Here is a 19,058-nt window from a genome sequence, read left to right as displayed (position 1 = left end):
CTGTTTGCCTGGAAAAGGCGGGATAAAATGAAACCAGCCCAAAACTCCGTTACACTTCAGTGCTGCACCACCAAAGGAAGGGGACTGATAATGATACATCCCTTCCCAACCTGGACTTCTACTGCCCGCCTCTGGAGACCTAGTATTTATCCCATCTATTCAAAAAAACAAAAGTTTTAGATCTAAATAACTTTTGCTATACGTTTATTTATGTTAATAAATTACCATGAAGTTAACAATCTATGTTCAGGATAAAGGACGGAATTGAGACCACAAAGATGTTCCTACACAGCGAGCCCCTTAGAAACCAGCAATATCTGAAGTTGTTTGGACAGGAGCAGCAGACTCTTAGCCAGACTTCATGGGCAAAAATCACTAGATTTGTCAAAATGACTAAACCCCACGTTTCCATCTTTCTCTCTTTTGTTTTATATGCTTTGCATGTCAGACAAATTATCAGAAAAATACTCCTTGTGTGACATTTCATTGCTTAATGCTTTACTGGTGCAGTAAAACAAGACAACTGCTGAAATTATAGGAAAATAAATTTGTAATTTCTTCCTCATTTAGCCATTTTTGAAGCTCGTGTATAGGAAAGTCATTACTGTTATGTCCTCCTATCGATGTTCCAAGCCTTTCAGGGGATAACTAATGCTTTTTCTATACTCCTCCATGTGGCCAGTTAAATTAGACACATTATTTCTGTGCTGTTGGAGAACACTGATCAATAGACACTTGGAAAGCCCTCTAAAACTAAGTGGAAACACTTCCTCAGTGTCAAAGGGTTCTAGTTTGGGTTTGCACACTGCAGACACTGTGAAATTTAACAGAGTAGTGAGAAGGGGACGCTGCTACCGCTCTGCCAGCACCGGGCCTCTGTGAACCGGCTCTTCTCCCGGGGCGTCGCTCCGCTGCCCAGACCCCGCATGATATTCACAGAAAGGCAGTGAGCACACTCAAGAATTGCTTTCTTTTCGGCTATGAATACTGCATTATACCCTTATTTCAAGCACTAATAAACCCATTAGCTTATATCAGTAAATAGCATACGTATTATTTTTCTACAGAGTCACGCTGCTCTTATTTAAGAATTAATTCAATGCCGCAGACAAACACATTAGCAGGACCCTCAAACAGCCTTTCACAATTTCTTAAGCAATTATTTCCACATTTTCCAATCTCACATCTCTTCTTGAAAGTCAGAGCTGTTCCAAATCAAACATTTTGTCTGCACAAACAAAATTCCTCACACACATTACTTGAAAAGAGCCGTTAATGAAATCAGGCTATGCCAGAGCTGTGTATAAGCGGTCCTGCCCTTAGCCCTGCCGCATATAAACGCAAACAAGATACCTGATTGCCCCATACGTTCATCATTTTATTTCTTTTTTTTTTTTCTGTAGAAAGACAAAACCTGGCAACCACGCCCCCAGATTTCTACAGGGGACCCACGTGGGGCTTTGCAGACTCCAAATGAAAGCAACGACTACACTGTTTGTGCCGGATCTTCAGTTATTGCAGTGGATAATACAGTTCTTCGTTACTGTTATTCCCGTTCCATTAAATATTCAACACCTTCCTGCGCACTCAGCACTCAGAAAGGTTTTCTTCCTTTCACCCCGAGAAGATTTGCTGTGCTCTTGGACGTCAAAGAAACTTTACTAAAATAAAACAAAAAGAAAGGCCTAAAAATGGGACTTTTATTCCATGCGCAAGAAGTGAAAGTCTCTCTTAGCCGCATCTTCCCTCAAAGTTCTTTACTAATTTGCACGCAACTAATTTATGGATCAAACTGAAATATATTAACTCTTCACGACAGGATTGAGAAGAATAACTTGTAAGTATTATGTCCTACAAAAAAAAAGGAAAAAAGCTAAATAAAACTTGAGAACTGTCACGCAAAACTGTCCTCTCCTTCACCAAAAAAAAAGAGCTCGTTTTAGCCTCACTTTTCCAACAGCAATTAGAAAAGTTGTTTTTTTTTCTTAATTTTTAAAAGCTTCTAAATAGTTGATTTCTCCTTGTGTTCAGACACTATAGTCTATAATTTATTTTCAAATATTTCAGCTGATTTTTAGATCTATGGGTTTCTACGAAAACAAGTTATAATTATTCTTTACAAATAATGCCACATTTTTTTCTAAATATGTAGTGTCTGTTGCATGACTGCGGTATGAAATTCTAAATGTAAAATCCAGAGCCCACAGAAAATGCAATTCCATACCAACTGTAAATCCATAGCTAACACAAGCAGTACAATGATTCTATGTATAAAGAAGCTGCAGTATCACCAATTTCCTCAGCACCAGCATGCTTGTAAACAAGAAATTGACCCAAGGCTGCGTTATTGGGCTACTGATCTGTGACATTTCTCACTGCTTTGTACTTGTGCCTCTTCCCGTTACACAGAAGTGTCAGAAAACAGGTGGCAGGTAAGCCATGGAATGCCTCGTACAAGAACAACTCTAGAGACATCTCACAGACTGATTTAAAAAATGCACAGAAAAAAAGACCAGTCAAAAACAGATGAAGGTACCGCTGTGGCAACGCCCTCCAGATCCCATTTCCCACCCAGAACAGGTCGGAAGCAACAGCCAACTTAGTCCCCAAAGAAATTCCGTGGGAGATTTCAGTCCAGGTGGCTGTAAATACATGTCCATGCCACACAATGACAACACTCATACAACCATTTTTCTCATGACTCTGGCAGAAGCAGCAGCACTAACTTCTACGCTCACCAGCTCCCTTCATGAACGCGTTTTCTCCAATTAAACAAAGACAAAAGCTAATGGAGAGGTAAAACTTTGTGATGAACCCCCAAAACCCAGGAGGCTGTAACGGCAAGAGATGCTGCACCACGATGAGCCAGTTGAGGCAGGAGGCTGCTGGAAAGCGTGTCCCAGCGCGGCGGTGCCGGGCCCTCGGCCGAGCCCACGCCAGACCCCACGGCCACCACGGGCTGCCTCCGGCTCGGCAGTGCTTCTGCGGAGCTCAAACCCTCCTTTGACAGTTCACTTTCTGCCACACACAGCTCACCTGAAGGCACTTCTGTGCATGGCTACAGATTTGCTTCTGGTGTTTTAGGGGCGTTTATAGGAAAGACTAACATTTCTCAAATGGTTCTATTCCTTTTGTTCTCTCCTAGGAAGCGGAATTAGCAGAAAGTACAAGATAAATACGTATCCGAGTACGAAGCACCAGCACAGAACCGAGTGCCCTGCGCCACAGCGTCCCTCGGAGGCTCCCGGGGCAGCGTGTGCCTCGTGTTTCATGGGAGAGCCTCCCCAGGCGTCCTCTCGCAGCCCACCAGCATCACCCACAGTCCTCTGTGCCTGAGTACTGAGAAAACAGCCCAAGGAACTTCCATAATAATATTTGTTCAGAAAGTTCTTACTTATTTAAAGAATTTTATACTAACTGATTTCTTATAAGAGAAAAAAAGTGAGGCAGAGGGAAACGTTTGATGAGAAGTGATGTGTGGAGGCTGGTGATGACAAATACTTGTAGGTTTTTCGTACGTGCTTCCTAGAAAGGAGTCTGTGGACTTTTCCTTGTTCCAGAAGACCGTTCCCTGGATGAACCTCATAGCAGTTAGCTTCAGGAGAGAGCCTACACAGCCGAGTGACACCCCTCGGTCCTCCCGCGGCACAACCCTCCCCTGCAGAGCAGCCCTGGCCCCGCACACCCCTCCAGGGACGGCACCTCTAGACGCTGCATCTGCTCCTCTCACCCACCCCGTGCTGCGGGCACCCACTGCTGTGTAACAAACACTGCGGGGGGCAAGCTCAGCTGTTAGGAAGCCTGAAATAAGGACCTGCTGAAGGACCGGGGCAGGAGTCGCTGGGAAGCCGCGACAGGATGAGATCTCTAGAGCTGGCCGTGGGGAGGAGCGCCCTGGCCCTGTAACCCCCTGCACCACTCTAGAGAGCGAGGAGGGCTCTCGAGTCCCACGGACCCCCCTACGACAGCTGTGCCAGCAGAGGGAAAATAAGAGCTGTTGGGCTGTCAGCACACCAACACGACGGCGTGGATTCAGTACCAGGGAGGTGTTGCTTCATTATGATGCTACAGCTCAAGACTAGCAATGAAGTCCTACTTCTCTAGTTTGGCATATTTATCAATATAAAAAACAAACTCAAGTACAAAATAAAATTCCATAGAAAGGAGAGAAGGGGAAAAAGGAGGTGAAGAGAGGCTCATGTAATGAGCAGAAGGAAATTCAAACAGACACTAGAGTAAAGGACAAGCCTAGCAAACAACCCAAGATCTCCTGCTCAGCAGAGGCCCCGCTGACACACAGCTACACATTTCAGACTGTTATCAACACCCCAGCGGCACCAGAGCTCCTTCTCTTGGCCTCCCAGGACTCGGAGAGCTGCACCGAGAAGGACATACCCGGGGTGTATCGAAGTGGGCACCCACCATCCTCCGGCCGTGCGTGTCCAGCCCAGCGCGGGGGTCCCGCAGCCTCCTCCAGCGCCCGCCCAGGCTCGGGGCCAGGCAGCCCCAGCCCCGAGCCTGGAGCTTCAGCTCCACCTCCTGGGGGAAACCTGCCTTCTGCGAACTGAGAGTGCCTTAAAATTGTTAACGGAGAACTCATCAGGCATGTGAATCCCCCCAATATTCAATTCAATTAGGTCTCTCTTCCTAAATCATCCTTTTGATTTAACAAAACCCCAAACTGCCACAGCTAATAAGCTCGGAAGAATCAGTGTACACCATCCATTTCTGGGAACAGGCCGATATTTTCTAAGACCCATTAATAACTATGACAGGATTTATGTACAAGATAAATTCAATTCAATTTCCTTTTTCAATTAATGGCCAATTATTCGAACTCAGCTCAACCAAAAATATTACTCAAATATCATTAATCTAACAAAAATTAACTTTACTATTCTCTCAGTAATGAGCAGATATAATTTCAAGGTAAAATAACACACTGGAATAAGATGTTGTCTGCCTGTGTTTTTAGGACCACCGCTCACCACTGGAGCCCTCCCAGTCACGCTAGCTCAGGTTATGATTATTCAGGATAACGACTTGAGCAAAGGTCTCTCCTAGATCCTGCTGTAGGCCACCCAATGCTTTATCCAGCTTAGTTTAAGAGCCATTTTGCATCTAAAAAACTACTGGTACAGAGCGCATGGAGTCAAGGAGAAAATCAAGAAAGAAAAAAGCATAACCATTTCCTACACATCACGGCAGTGCACATACTCTGTTACCTAGTCCAAGAGAAAATGTGTTACTGCAGAATTTGACCATTTCACCTTCTTTTTGTAGTGCTTATCCTCACGTCACTGCTCCCACCAGTGTAACCACCCCGCACGGAGCCAGCCCCGGGCGCTGCACAGCCCCAGACCCCCGCTGCGCCCCTGCAGCGCCCGCTCCTGCCCTGTGTTTTTCACTGCAATTGAGGATTCTGCTTATTTTTTTAAAAGAAATCTATACTGAGAAGTAAAGCAACTACCCTGCTGTGCAGGTGCTTCCACACATCAGCTAAGAGCTGTAACAACCACACGACTTACATGTCCCCTAAAAACTCGGGGCATGAGCTGGTGACGTTTGCTCTCAGAGGTCTGGTTTGCCAGGAGTCCTCAGGATTTCACTTACTGCAATAAAGATTTTCTCTCGACCTACTGAAACCACATGTTCAACACAGCAAGTACGTTTTAAGCTATGCAGGGGTTTCTTGTGCCTTCTTTTAACCATAAAAAAAAAAAAGAAAAAGAAAAAAGCATTTTCTAAGCACTATAAAACCTTAATAGAATATTCCAGAAATCAATAAATACAGGGCACCAAACAAAACCAGCTTTGATGTAATTACAATAAAAAATGTCATTGATTATACTGACATGTTTGCATTTAAAAATAACTATGGATTTGATGAAAATATCAACTTATTTCTGGCTGCTATTCAGTTTCAGTATGAATGCTCTTATTCCAGAATAAAACCACCTTATTCACAACTGACCTAGGCTATTTGAGAAGCAGTCACAGGTAAAAGTTCATCAAACCCAACTATTTTTGAGTAACTCTTCACACAGAAAAGCATCAAGATTTGCAATTTACCCCTTACATGAAATATACCAAATTCAGTAAAATTAACAGAGGATGTAAATGCTGGGACATTGGGAAAAATCGATACAACTGCAAAGACCTGCTTTATAATGGGTGAAGTCCACTGGGTATGCTCACAAGTGCATAAAACAATTGTACTGAATTTCACAGCTCCTCAGACTGTTACCTATTTTAGCCGTCTCACACCCGTCTTCTCTCTTCACTAATTATACATTCTCTAACAGAAGCTAAGATCTACCTTCTAGATTACATTTTTCATGACCAAAAAAGCATCACGGTATTAAACAGAGATTTACAGGAGGCTGGATTTTAAAAAGCACTGTCAGCCTATTTGGCTACCTGAAAATTTCTGGCCAGCACACGAGCCAGTCTGCCCACGCTAGTTTGCTGTCCGTGCTTCCAGTCATCACTGGAGCAGCATCAGAGCCGCCCGCGTGGTTAATCTGAAGCTTCTGGGAAGCCATCGTCACGCTGGCGAAGGCTGTCACCCACAGACCTCATTCATAACTGCTGCGAGCTCTTAGCTCCGACGCTGCCACCTTCCCAGAGCTGACAAGCGTTAGCTCTAACGCAGCACCTTCTGCCAAGAGATTAATCTTCAGGTCACTTTTAGATTTTACAAAACTGTGCATCTCTGAAGTGTGACATGAACCACTTCATCCATGTGCGTGGGCGCGCTGCCCCGCGCTCCCCACGAAACCTCTGCTGCAAGGGCTCCTAACACTTGCCTCAATTAAAGCCTCAGGTCAAGAGTCGCTGCCAAAATCTGCCTCTCCCTCCAGCCCTTCCCTTAGGGACTGCGAGGTGACCGCCCCGCCGGGAGCAGAGACCTGCCGTGAGCTGTCACAGGGCCAGTTCATCGAGCACCTTCCCAGGCTCCACCCTCGCTCCTCATCCCTAGGCTGGGGGTTATGTTGGGTGCGTCAGTAAGTTTGGAGTGGAACAAACTCCTGCACAGCTTCATCCTATCGCCTACGGCAAAACAAAACCCACCAACTGAACCACAGTTTTCTCCCTCGTCATGACACCTCCCCCTCTCTCCCCACAAACCCCAAACCTAAAACCTGTCTGTTTTACACCAGATTTGGTACACATGACCGTAAATGACAAATGCCTGGTATTAAACTTTATTTGTGTCTGGGATGATGCAAAATGAACCGTTTTGATCCTTAAAACATCATGAATTATTAGAGTTTTTAAAACCAAATCACTCCACGAGAGATGCCTCGTTATCCCATTGTTTTTTTATTTCACAACACTCATGTAAAACATGCACCCTAGGCTGCCTCGAACTGGAATCACGCTGAAGGGACAGGCTACTGAAAACGCCTTCTCAGATCCCCCTGTCAGCCCTAACACAGCCAAGCTGAGTAACTACGGGCAGCAAAACCTGACTGAGCTGTGCAGGAGCCAAGCCAAGGAAAGCCCTACAGAAGTGATGCCAAAACTGCTAGAAAGGGGGAAACAAAAGCAGCAGGGGTAAAGGTTAGCCACACTGCAACTACTTGGGCTTCTCCATTTCTGAAGAAAATAGTATTATACAACAATATAGTGATAAATGTTTATATTTCAAAGACAGAGAGATAATAATATAATAACTACAAGGCTACCATCTGCTGCCAATTCTGTGCCTTAGAAGGGATGGAAAAAAGCCCACAGAAGTGAAAAATCTTTGCAATCAAACAGAACTAATGAGGAAACAGGGAGACACGTAACATCGTGCGAGCCAAACCACACTGGAGATAAGACTAAAACTTTACCCTAAATGGACACACCGCAGTGGTGAAACCCCCGTTCGGATGGTCACCCAGCGCGTAAGTTACGTGCACACAAAAACTGAACAGAGGAGCTGGAGAACTGCCAGTTTGTGTCACGTGTGTAAAAAAAGGTTTATATGAATCGTTGGTTCACGGCAGTGGTCTCAGGAGCTATGTACAAGGACTGCTGGCATTAAGTGCCAAAGAGCAGACCATCAGGAGGCAAAAGGTTAAGAGGCTTTATACGAAGGGGCACCCTCTCTCCTTCCCAGGTTTTCTGCTTTGGTTCCAAGCCACTACTACTGAAAGCCTAATGAGGAAGGTATAAAATATTCCCCTAGCACACAGCATTTTCTCCCGATGATAGTAATACAAAGCATAATTAACTCATCGCTCATCTTTTGTCTTTTCCCCTTTTCCACACTGAACTGATTCAGATCTAAAAGGTTCTCACGGGTCGGAAAGAATGACAGACAAAGCCATCATTCCGTGATTCACCTCCGCCTTTTCATTGTGCTTTTAAAGATTCTGACGCAAGAACTGGATGCCAGAAAACGCACGCTGCCTTCGCCACGTCTGTACACAGAGACAAGATCACCATCTTTCTCACACTCCTCCTCCACTAGCCACGCTGCTGTCCTGGGAGAAGGAAGATGTCACCGATTCACCTCTAGAGCACTGTTCTTTCTTGTAGAGCCCAGCAGTAATCACCTAAACCATCAGCCCTGCTCACACACTGTGCGGTCACGGCAACGACCACACAACCACTTCTGCTCTGCACCAAAGGCGACTCCGCACACATGCTTCTACATTCACCTAACCATCACCCACGTACTAGTGGGAAGCTGTGCTCTGGCTCTTCTCACGACCCCACGGGCGAGCGAGCCTGTGAATCAGCTCTGGAGATTCGTAACCCAAGTCTTGAGCGCTTGCCAAGCCCTGTCGCCAGCTAATCACGCTCCAGAGCTGGCACCGCCTCAGACTCTGAGGCAGCAATGCCTTTTCTTGAATGGAAGGTAATTCTGACCCGTCAAGGTTAGAGGAAAACACCCCTTAGACATCATTTTAAACAAAAGACTTCCTGTGCATTCCAACATTCTACTCATTTTTAAAGGGATGCGCTTCTGCAAAGTCAGCATTTGCAGGTCCTACAAAGTAAACGCTCTTAGTAAAGATGTAACGCTCGTCATGATGGAAACAGCTCACACCCACACACCAACCAAAAAACCCCAAACAGTTTAATAGAAGAAATTCACCAACTGTTGAACTAAACTTGCGAAATAAAGAAGTTTACCGTAAAATGTTCCTGTGATTTATAGTTCTCATCCAGGTAAACTCGAGCTCTGTTGTAGTCTTTCATCGCATCACTTGATAACAATTCTCTAAAAGAGAAAGAGGAGATTGTGAATATAAAGGGATATGCAAAGCTGTGATGCACTGCAACGTCCCCAACATCACCCAAAGGAACTACAGGCCTTCACCTCACTTTGGGGTGAGCTTCAGGGATGAACGTTCCCCGTGGTACAGCCGTCCGCCCACAAGCTTTGGAGCTGACCACAGCAGCTGCTTGTTCAACACGAATCATGGAATTCCTCAGTGCCATCTGGGCACAGCTGTGAAGGGCTCAAGACCGAAGACCACAAAATTCCATTAAATTGGGCAATTTGTGCTGAAGGCCTCGTGGTCTCGGCTTCAGAGCTTCACTCTGCTGAGCCCTGCGAGGCTGCTGGCAGGCGCTGCCAGGCCCGCAGGGTGAGCACAGCTTCTGGCCGTGGTGGAGGCCGGGGGCTCTGACAGCAGCAGCTCCAGGAGCTCTCGGGGCGGCTGCTGAGAAACCGGGCGCGTCTGGAGGGGGTGAGGGAGGATGAAGGTCACAGTCCTTCGGTGTCCGGAGGAATTCTGGAGCAGCGAAGCGACCCCCGCACGGCTGTCTCCCGAAGGACAGGCCCGCCCTGCCCTGACCCCCGCGGGCCGGAGCTGCCCTCCCCCGCGCACCGGAGGGGCCGGGCACAGGCCCGGCGCCCCCGGCCCCGCGCTCGCTGCGGAGGAGCCGCGGGCGCGGCGCCTCCGGCCGCCAGCAGGGGGCGCTGCCGCACCGCCGCGGGGCGGGGCCCGGGCCCGGCGGGGCGGGGCGGTGCCGTGACGGGCCGCGGGGAGGGCGGGCCGGGCCGGGCCGTGCCGGCACCGGGGGACGGCGGGGGAACGGGCGGCAGCTCCGCTCGCCCAGCCGTGATCCGCAGCAGCCGCTGCTCGGCCGGGCGTTCCACGGAACCGGGAGCCAGAGCTCCCGCCGGGGCCGCAGCGCCAGCAGCTGCCGCAGACGCCCCCTCCCCGCCCCGCGGCCCCTCCGCGCCCACCCCCCAAGAACCGCGCTCCTCCCTCCCCCAGCCTGCCCGTCGATGTGCCGGCGGCTCGGGGGATCCCTCCGGACCGAACCCTCCGGTCACACCCTCAGCTTCCCCCCCCCGACCGACAGCGTCAGTCCCCGTGGGTCAGCCGTGCTCCACCGGCACCGTGCACCCCTGTCCAACGCCACCGTACACCTCTGTCCAACGCCACCAGCGCCCCAGTGTCCCCAGCTACCATTAATATTTCGAAGCTTATATACTCTACACATCTAATGACTTGTGCTTGGAATTATATACCACGTTATATACTATAACCTTCCAGTTACTTACTTAACAAACTTGTCCACATGCGACATGGAAGCTTCATAGTTTTTTCCTCCAAACTCTTGACAGTGTAAAGCCATGAAGTGGGGCTTGTGTGCATGTACAACCTGAAACAAACGGACAAATATTAACCAAGTTGTATCCACAACTGTTACCATACAACACAAACGACACAAATCCAGGTGTGTTGTTTCTGGAGGGAGGACTGTCAGCTCGTCTGAGAAGTAACTGGTAGGACAGTAATAAGCAATCAGGGGAGCATCATTTGTTATGAACATAAAAGACTCATCATACACAATAATTACCTCAAATATTTTCTTTAACTACTAATTAGTTCCTAGGCATTTAAAGTAAATATATACCCTCTTCCAACTCACCTCAAAGAGGACCTAACACCATTAAGATGATCAAAACGTCTCCTTGTCTGGGAGTTGGAAAAGTTCAAACACCTGAATTAATTTGTTAAGTGTTTTTTTTTCCACTTTTACAAAATATCTCAAATTAGCTCATGACAGAATACTGATTAGCTGTCACATTTGGTATTTTTATCTATAGGGTATCTTATTTACAGCAGTATTTAAATAACAGACACTATGGTATATATACACATGTATCTACTACAGGAGGCACTTAAATCCACCGTGCTACTTCACATGTTAGTCTTGTATAATGCAAGTATCTTATATACTAAATAGTCAGCACTAGGATGCAATTATCACACTAAAAAACCTACAACGTATGTTTTTTTTGGTCACACACCAAATCAGACATGCAGTATTTATACATTTGCTGCTGCATTCAACAAACATTCACTGTTATTTTGTCCTAACAAATTTTCTCTGCCTTAATTATACTCAGCATTGCAAACAACGCATCTAAAAATGTCTGTGTTGATACTCAGTCTCTACAACCTGTAGTTCACCTCTTACCATCTTGTGAGTTAATGGACACCAGCTACAGAACGATTTCAATTTTTTAAGAGGGTAACAGTCTGAAATAATCGAGCATGTTCTGGTGCAAACGTCCAGGGTGAACCCCCCGTTAGGGATCTGACGTAGGATTCACTGTTAGTTGTGACTCGGTGGCACTGGGCGGCCGCAGCCAGCACAAAGGCCGCGTTGTCCGCGCGGCCCTTCAGAAGAACGGCCTGCTTTCCATGAGCTGCTTCCACCAGAGTAACAAACCAACCCCCCTCTCTGCAGGCTCTGGCATGGGCAGGTTCGGGGCGCTCTGCTGCACGTCCTGCCCTGTTCCTAGGCCGGGGCTGGGCGGCAGGAGATGGGCACAGTTACTGGAACCAGTTCTGACCTCATTCTAACCTCAGCACACCGCGGTGAAGAGTAACTGAAAACGTAACAGGGATAGCTCTCCGTTTGTACTCATGCTTTTGCTGCCGGTACCCTGCAGCGCTGAAAAGGGACAGGCACAATAAACCTTTGCAGTCATGCTTTTAATTATGCAAATCAATCATGACTAACTTTACTGTAAAAAAGTCTTTAAAAATGTTTCTTTCAAACCACAGTCGTGAGAAATTGTCATCTGACCTGATGACAGGGTGCAACATTCCTCATTGCTGGCCACGCAAATAATCTCGTTAGAAAACCAAGCTCCGAGGCAATGAATTAAAGATCAGCACAATCTGAAAGGCAGCAGCTTTCCCCCGAGCAAAGGGCAAACAGTAATCCGGCCCGGCGCCTCACTGCCCCCTTCCCGTGATGGCTCCGGGAAGGGCAGCAGGTCGGCCCCCGACCCGGAGCGCCCGTCTCTGCCCGAGGGACCCCCCGAGCACGCGCCCCATGGCCTGTCAGCGAGCGGGCAGCGAGGCCTGGTGGCACGTCACTGCCCAGGGCTGGCCCTGAGACAGGCTGGCAGTGGCTTGTGAACGCCCAAGCCAACGGGAGCGCGGCGTGCTGCTGTTTACAGGCGAGGCAGTGAGCCCAGTTACAGCATTTCTCATCTCAGCCAGGTCGGAGTGGCAAAAAGGAGACAACGGCCGCGGGGTTGTGAGCGATTTCAGACAAGTCACTTCCTCTTCTGCACCTCAGCTTCCCCATCATCGAAACAAATCTTGACACCGACCTGCTCGGTGAAGCATTCTGAGGTGAGCTACGGGCAAGTGTCACTATTGTAAAGGAAAAAAGTAAATACTCCCTCCCACGTATGTTTGTGGGTCTTGGAGCACTTCAGTTAGCTCATTAACGCTGGTTTCTGACTAGCTATGATATGTAGTAATCTTGCTTTACAAACAGGTTATCATCAGTAAGGGCTGAGGATGAGCTAGATCAGGACCCAATGGGAAGTTAAACTGAAAAAAAAAAGTGGACTACAGAAGAGATGGCTAAAAAAAAATACACGGAACCCAAGAAACTGAAATTGTACCCAACTAGGACATGCACATGCTTTTCCTGTGACATATATTTAACTATGAAAGTTTACATTAATACTAGCTGATTTTATAGATTAAACTTATACTTAAACTCTTAAACTATTAAGAGAAAGCTTTGCTGAGAAAGTTTCTCTTAAGTATCTTGTCCAACACGAAACACGGCACTGAACAGGACATGTATCTAACGTGGTTTTGAACATACAAAAAGTGGTTTTTGGGTACAACTGCCAAAAAGTCTAAATGTCTACTTTAATTTTCAGCGAGAACTGCTGAACAGAAACTGCAGAGCCACACTAAGCTGTGGACGCCGAAGTCCAAGACGAACATCTCTACGTTTAAAGGCGTTCAACTCCAGTGACCCGCGGGCGGTGGGACGGTACCCGGGCGGGCTCCGTGGGCGCTCGGACCGACGGGGCACACAGTGTGGGCTGCGGGCACGCCGTCCTGCCCACGGGGTGGGGGAGGCTCTGCCCACGCTGGCATGGCACAGAGGAAACACGTGTCCCTTCAGACGCTCCCTCCTTCCTGAGGATAACGTGCTGTTGAACCAGACAGCTTCACCCACGGGCCAGGAAGGGAGCCACGCTTCGCAGCAGTGCCGTGAGCCCGGACCACGGCAGGCTTGCATCAGCCCACCCCACTCCCAAGCACTCGCTGCCTGCAGATACTGACATTTCCACCACGCTAATCTTCTGGCAGTGCGATGTGTCCGATTTACGGTCACCGTAAGAAACACGCCGTCCCGCAGAACGGCAGCCGCTTACGCACGCAACAGAAGGCGCCACGTCCGAGAGCGCGAGGGCAGCGCTGCCAGCAGCCTGCACTCACACAGTCCCTTAGCAACCAACTCACAACCAAGCATCTTTCTGGAGTTTAACTGGCTGGTTCATTTTCTTCACTACCCTGGAGATAAATATTAACCACACACAGCCTGTGAAGTCCAACTCCGTAACACAGCTCATCTGTGGTCCCCAAACAACACGCAGTCCCAACTCTCCACGTGCTTTACTGCTCCAAATCAGTTTTGGCTTCCAAGTCCTGATCTTATCTACTTGGATAGCTCTATGAAATCACCATATTTAGAAAACACTTATAACTTTTTAATCTTGTTCAGCAAACGTATCCAGCTCTTACTGTTTCAAAGCAACACATCCAGTAACTGCTTACTGCGAACTCAGCAAAAACGCGCTGGCACATTGCGTTACTCATTTTAACTGCTACAACAGTTTGCTGCATTAAGATCTCTTCTTACGCAGCTAATAAAGCTAATAAACTGGTCAGACAAAAGTAAAATAAATGGTTTCAAATAGGATCTAGGCATAAGCTCTCTTACGTTTATGAACGATGAGTAACAGGGAGCGTTGAACGTGGAGTCCTGCCTTGAGAAAACACGGGAGAACTTCACCGTGCTACAACAGCTGCCACAGAAAACACTTCCAGACTCTCAACTGAGATGCAGGACGCTTTTTTTTTTGTTCACAATTAACTCCTTGAGAGCTTAAAATCACAGCAGGTACTAAAAAAAAATTAATATATAATTTTTTAATGGAAAACCAGCACTGGCTGAATAGCAGTGAGAGGCCTGCATGGCATTCCTTGCAGGTTAAACCATAAAACCATACCTGAATATTAGTTACGTCCTCTCATATAATAAATACCCTCCAACTACGAGCAAATTGTCTCTGCTTCATTACCTTTTAGTAGCTTTCTACTGCTATGAAAGAACACACAGTACATAATAATGAGTAATGAATACTTCAGAGTCAAAAACTCCCAGCTGCCAGAGGTTAAAGATCACACACAAGATCACACAAACACTGAATTTGTATCTACAGCAGCGCAATGTTTTTACAAAGTTGGGCATTATTCTCGATTTCTAGATCCACAAAAACAGTGTAAAGGGAGCCACGATTCGAAGTTGGTTTTTGGGACATGGGTAATTGAGCGAGATGCTCCAACGTAGTTAAGTACAAATATAAAACTGGTGAAGAATAGAAAGTTAACTTCTTTAAAGAGGAACTTTAATCTCCCATATCCAGAATCACTTTAAAAAATATATTAATAATATAGTCAAAATATAAAAATTGTGAACCGTGAGATCTGTGCAAGTCAATTCAGCATTTGTGGTCCTACAGCATTCAAAGTATTCGCAGTCAGAAGGGGGGGAAGAGAGATAATTTACAAGTGCCCAGCCAAGCAGCAGTAGTGCGGATGAGCCTGATCCTTGTATTTCTGTATTTGATATTGACTGACAAATCCAACTTCTAGCTCTTGTTATCTGATTCAGGAGACTGATGATAACCACAGTGTTTTTTTTGGTTAAAGCTTCGCCAGGGGAGGTTCAGGTTACACACTAGGAAGCATTTCTTCTCAGCAAGGGTCATTAGCCATTGGAAGGGGCTGTCCACGGAGGTGGTGGAGTCACCATCTCTGGAGGGGTTTAAGAAAAGCCTGGACATGGCACTTAGTGCCCTGGTCTAGTTGCCATGGTGGTGTCAGGGCAATGGTTGGACTCGATGATCCCTTTTCACTCTGTACCGACACGATCAGTGCCAGTCCAGGTCACAACGGTTGCCACCTGAGAGCCAGATCTCTGTCGGGGCCACCCCACCGCTTACTGCATGAACAAGAGACAACAGCTCTCCCAGTGAAGACTCTCCTGACAGGCAAACTGCCTTCTCCTCTTAATCACCTCTGCATGACATTTAGGTGACTTTTAGCAAAACGACTGCTTGTCGCTTGTTCTCCTCACTCCCTGAACACGATGCTCAGTAGGCTGGATATCTTTTCTCAGAGATATTTTATCCCACTACAGTATTCCCTCTTTTCAGCGACATTTATCTTCCAATCATAGCTTCTCTTCTGCCTTAATTCTCACACCTTCCAAAAATTTTGGTGGCCTAGAGCCTATTCCGAGCAGCCAGTTCCAGGTGCTGCCAAAAGCATTCAATCGAACAAATGCTGCCAGCTTCACACATTGCATATCTGCAAAATGGGACTGTCTTATTTCTAGGGTCTAAAATGAAGCAAAACACAGCCTGCAAATCCACAGCACTTCAAATAACTGACTATGCTACCAAGGAGATTCTCAAGATTCTTAATAGTTATGATCAAATTATTTAATGAAAGAGAAGATTCAAAGATTTTATGAATATAACTAGAAAAGACAAATATGTTGGAAGAAAAACAATGAATTGTTTAGTAATCGTATGGGTACAGTGGTTAATAGTTTTAAGGGCATTACAGTAAGGTTTCACTGATAGACACACTGATAGCCTGACTGCTGAGAATCAGACATTAATTACATTAAAAGCCCATGATTGCAGTCCATCTCAGAAAACTGTGCTTCCTATTTTAACATCAACTCCATCTATACACCCTGGAAGTTGTTCTAAATCACCTTTTTCTTTTGATCACATTCGAAGCAAAGTAGCTGACCTATTTTTAGGTTTGAAGTCACAGATGCCACCTAAGATTTCACTATGATAGGACTCTGCTTGGCTGGGCACGGGCTTACCCTCGTCCTACTCCACTTTACGGATAAAGATCCATGTTACAGATGGTTATAACCTCTTCTGTGGCAGCAGTACATTTCAGTAATGTCTACAGCAAGGCACAGTTGGTACCGTCTCTACTCCAGAGGTAAGACAGAGCTGCAGAAGATCACCACAGGGCCTTTGTCACCCTCGTTGACCCCACTCTCCTGTTCTTCACCAAGGGTGGGTTTCTCCAGCACACAGGAGCTCCTTCACCTTCCAAGGCTTCGCTGCCCTAACTCAAGCCATGAAGGAGCTGCCAGCCCTGGGCTCAGCATCCTGAGGTCCTGCCACCCCCAGCCCAGGCTGTGCTGCAGCAGGACAGCCCCGTCTGCCCACCCACACCTTCCCCGAGCCCAGACCCAGCGCGGGCGGGTTCAGAGGGGACGGCAGGAGCAGGGGTGGCACAGGCACAGGTAGAGCTGAGGAGGGCTGGGAGCAGGCGTGGGATGGAACCCCCTGACCAGCAGCTCTCTGGAGGGAGCTGCCTTTCAAAATGCTACAGATCAGGGAGAAATACTCCTGGCCACCTCACTCATGTTTACAAAGTTAAAAATTAGTTCAGTGATGCTAAGTCAAGAAGCAATAAGATGCAAAATCCGGTTATAACTATAGAAGAAAAAGAAAAAACACCCACTGAGCCAAATCTCAAATCGCCATATTTCAAGACAGCAAGCTCCTGAGGCTTGGCTTTTGGAGATGAAATAAACCAACAGAATTCTCCACTCTCCTATAGTACAGGTATTTTTCTGGCTTCACAGAAGAAAGCTGAAAACACAAACTCGAGGAATTCTAGAGTCAGAGCACACAAATCACAAATTCAGATACTCTGTGCTCCTTCTGAGAAGTATCACTACGTGACAACAGATGCTCAGAAAAATCTACGCTTTCAAACAATCACCACCTTAACCCACACCACAGCAGTGGCCGAAGGGTCGGGGGGGTTAAATCTCCCCTTTAAGGTGCCATTTCTTTTTCTGCTACTTCTTTTTTTGGAAAAGCTGGCTGGCCTCAAGCCTTCTTGTTTATCTACATGTAATGAGAATACAATACCTATGGCTTAAATCGTAAGGAAAAGCGTTAACGAAGCCCCAAAATGAACGCCATGTATTTGCCCATCGGATCAAATGGAAAAAGCAGAGCAGCGAGGAGGAAAAGCTTCACTATAAATTTAGTGGTGGGAAACAAGCAGGTTTCTGAGATCCAGGCCAGTCTTTCCTCCTAGGAGCCGGTTGTCAGCGGCGCGTCAAGGGCGCCGTCTGTTCCAGTGCTTCACGACAGGCATGGGAAAGGCTCCGCCACCTCCTCCTCTGGGAGCATGCCAAAAGCCACCACCTATAAATATCCAGCACTGAGTTCAGCTGGACTCTTCCTGCATCTTGTTTTATATTTCCTGGGGGGGGGGGGAATAGCAAATGATAACTGAACTGGCAGAAAACTACCCAGTATTTGATAGTTAAATCAATTTTAAGCTACACAGTCAGATTCACACAAAATGCTCCACTTCCAGGAGCGGAGACCGATGAATCCAAGGGGAACAGATCAGACAAAACAACATCTCTCAGCTGCATCCACCGTGTTGTCAGCAAAAGCAATCAAGTAGTGTGTACTTTATGGGCTGATACATTGCAAGCTGTCATTAGAAACATCCCTGAAAGTTTATTTAAAATATTTTTTCCTGTTTGCATTTCTTGGACAAGCTGTTTAATTTAACAGCATTAGATCTTCCATATTTTTCATGTTAATAATGTAGGATATTTGTAGATCAATGGCAGAAGTTTAAAAATTTTAGCATGTGACATTTGAATGTTATTTTAGTCCTCCATATGCTACCACAGTCTCCGAAATGCATACAGCACAGAATCAATGATAACACATTAATGTAAGTGACTTGTATTTACCTATCATAGCAATTAAAATCCCTTATTTTAATTTACTGGAACTTAAAATCAAGCCCCCCAAATGCTCCTTCATTGATATGTTCTTTGACATCAATTCAAAGACATGTTTCCATCACGGGTGTAATTTCTAGAAACATTTTAAACTTAGAGTGGTAACTGCGCTCCCTTTTTTGTGGAGATTGTTTGGACTGCTCACAAAAGGACTCCATCCTCAGAGGTTACGCAAACGGCACTGACAGAACTACATATGCAAATTGAATTCCTCAGAAGAATGGAAAAAAGCTGTGGTCTGCGGTTTATCTGGGTTTCGAGTTTACGAAGACGTATGAAGAGTCATTTTCCAGTCCTTCTGAGGAACCTCAGTTTGCAGCGGCTTTCAACAAGGCATGCAGGATCCAAACTAAAAAAGAAAGCTGAAGTTGTACATTTGCTAAGTTGCCACGTAGCCTCACACCAGGATGGTACAGGCCTATTAGTCTCTTCCCTACAGAGCTTTTTATAACGTTTTATCCCACTTCCTACTGCGTTTGTGACCACGGCGTGTTCAGCCATCCTGCTGCACACCCTGAAGAGAGGAAGAAGGGTTCAAGGCTACTGAACGGCGCTGTTCCTCAAACCACTGGCTCTCACCAGTGCTGAGCAGCAGTGTAACCTCCACCCCCCCAACTTTCTTTTTTTTTAATGTTTCTTTTAAATACAGCTTCCTCAGATTGTGGGTACAGAAG

The 19,058-nt window shown here is 46.6% G+C and overlaps 1 protein-coding gene across 2 annotated transcripts in view; it reads right to left on the bottom strand.

Annotated features, from left to right (window-relative positions):
• Positions 1-19,058, bottom strand: part of INPP5A (inositol polyphosphate-5-phosphatase A) — a 208,902-nt gene that overhangs the window by 134,459 nt on the left and 55,385 nt on the right. For both annotated transcript variants that reach the window (XM_068398292.1, XM_068398293.1), the window contains exons 3-4: positions 10,517-10,617; positions 9,133-9,220 (exon numbers count right to left, since the gene is read on the bottom strand). In XM_068398292.1, coding sequence (XP_068254393.1) covers positions 9,133-9,220; positions 10,517-10,617 — 189 coding nt within the window. The remainder of the gene's footprint in view (positions 1-9,132; positions 9,221-10,516; positions 10,618-19,058) is intronic.

Source organism: Nyctibius grandis, chromosome 4 (assembly GCF_013368605.1).
Source record: "Nyctibius grandis isolate bNycGra1 chromosome 4, bNycGra1.pri, whole genome shotgun sequence".
Classification (NCBI taxonomy): domain Eukaryota; kingdom Metazoa; phylum Chordata; class Aves; order Nyctibiiformes; family Nyctibiidae; genus Nyctibius; species Nyctibius grandis.
Note: the sequence above shows the minus strand (reverse complement) of the source record. Positions and strands in the feature narration are given on the sequence as shown.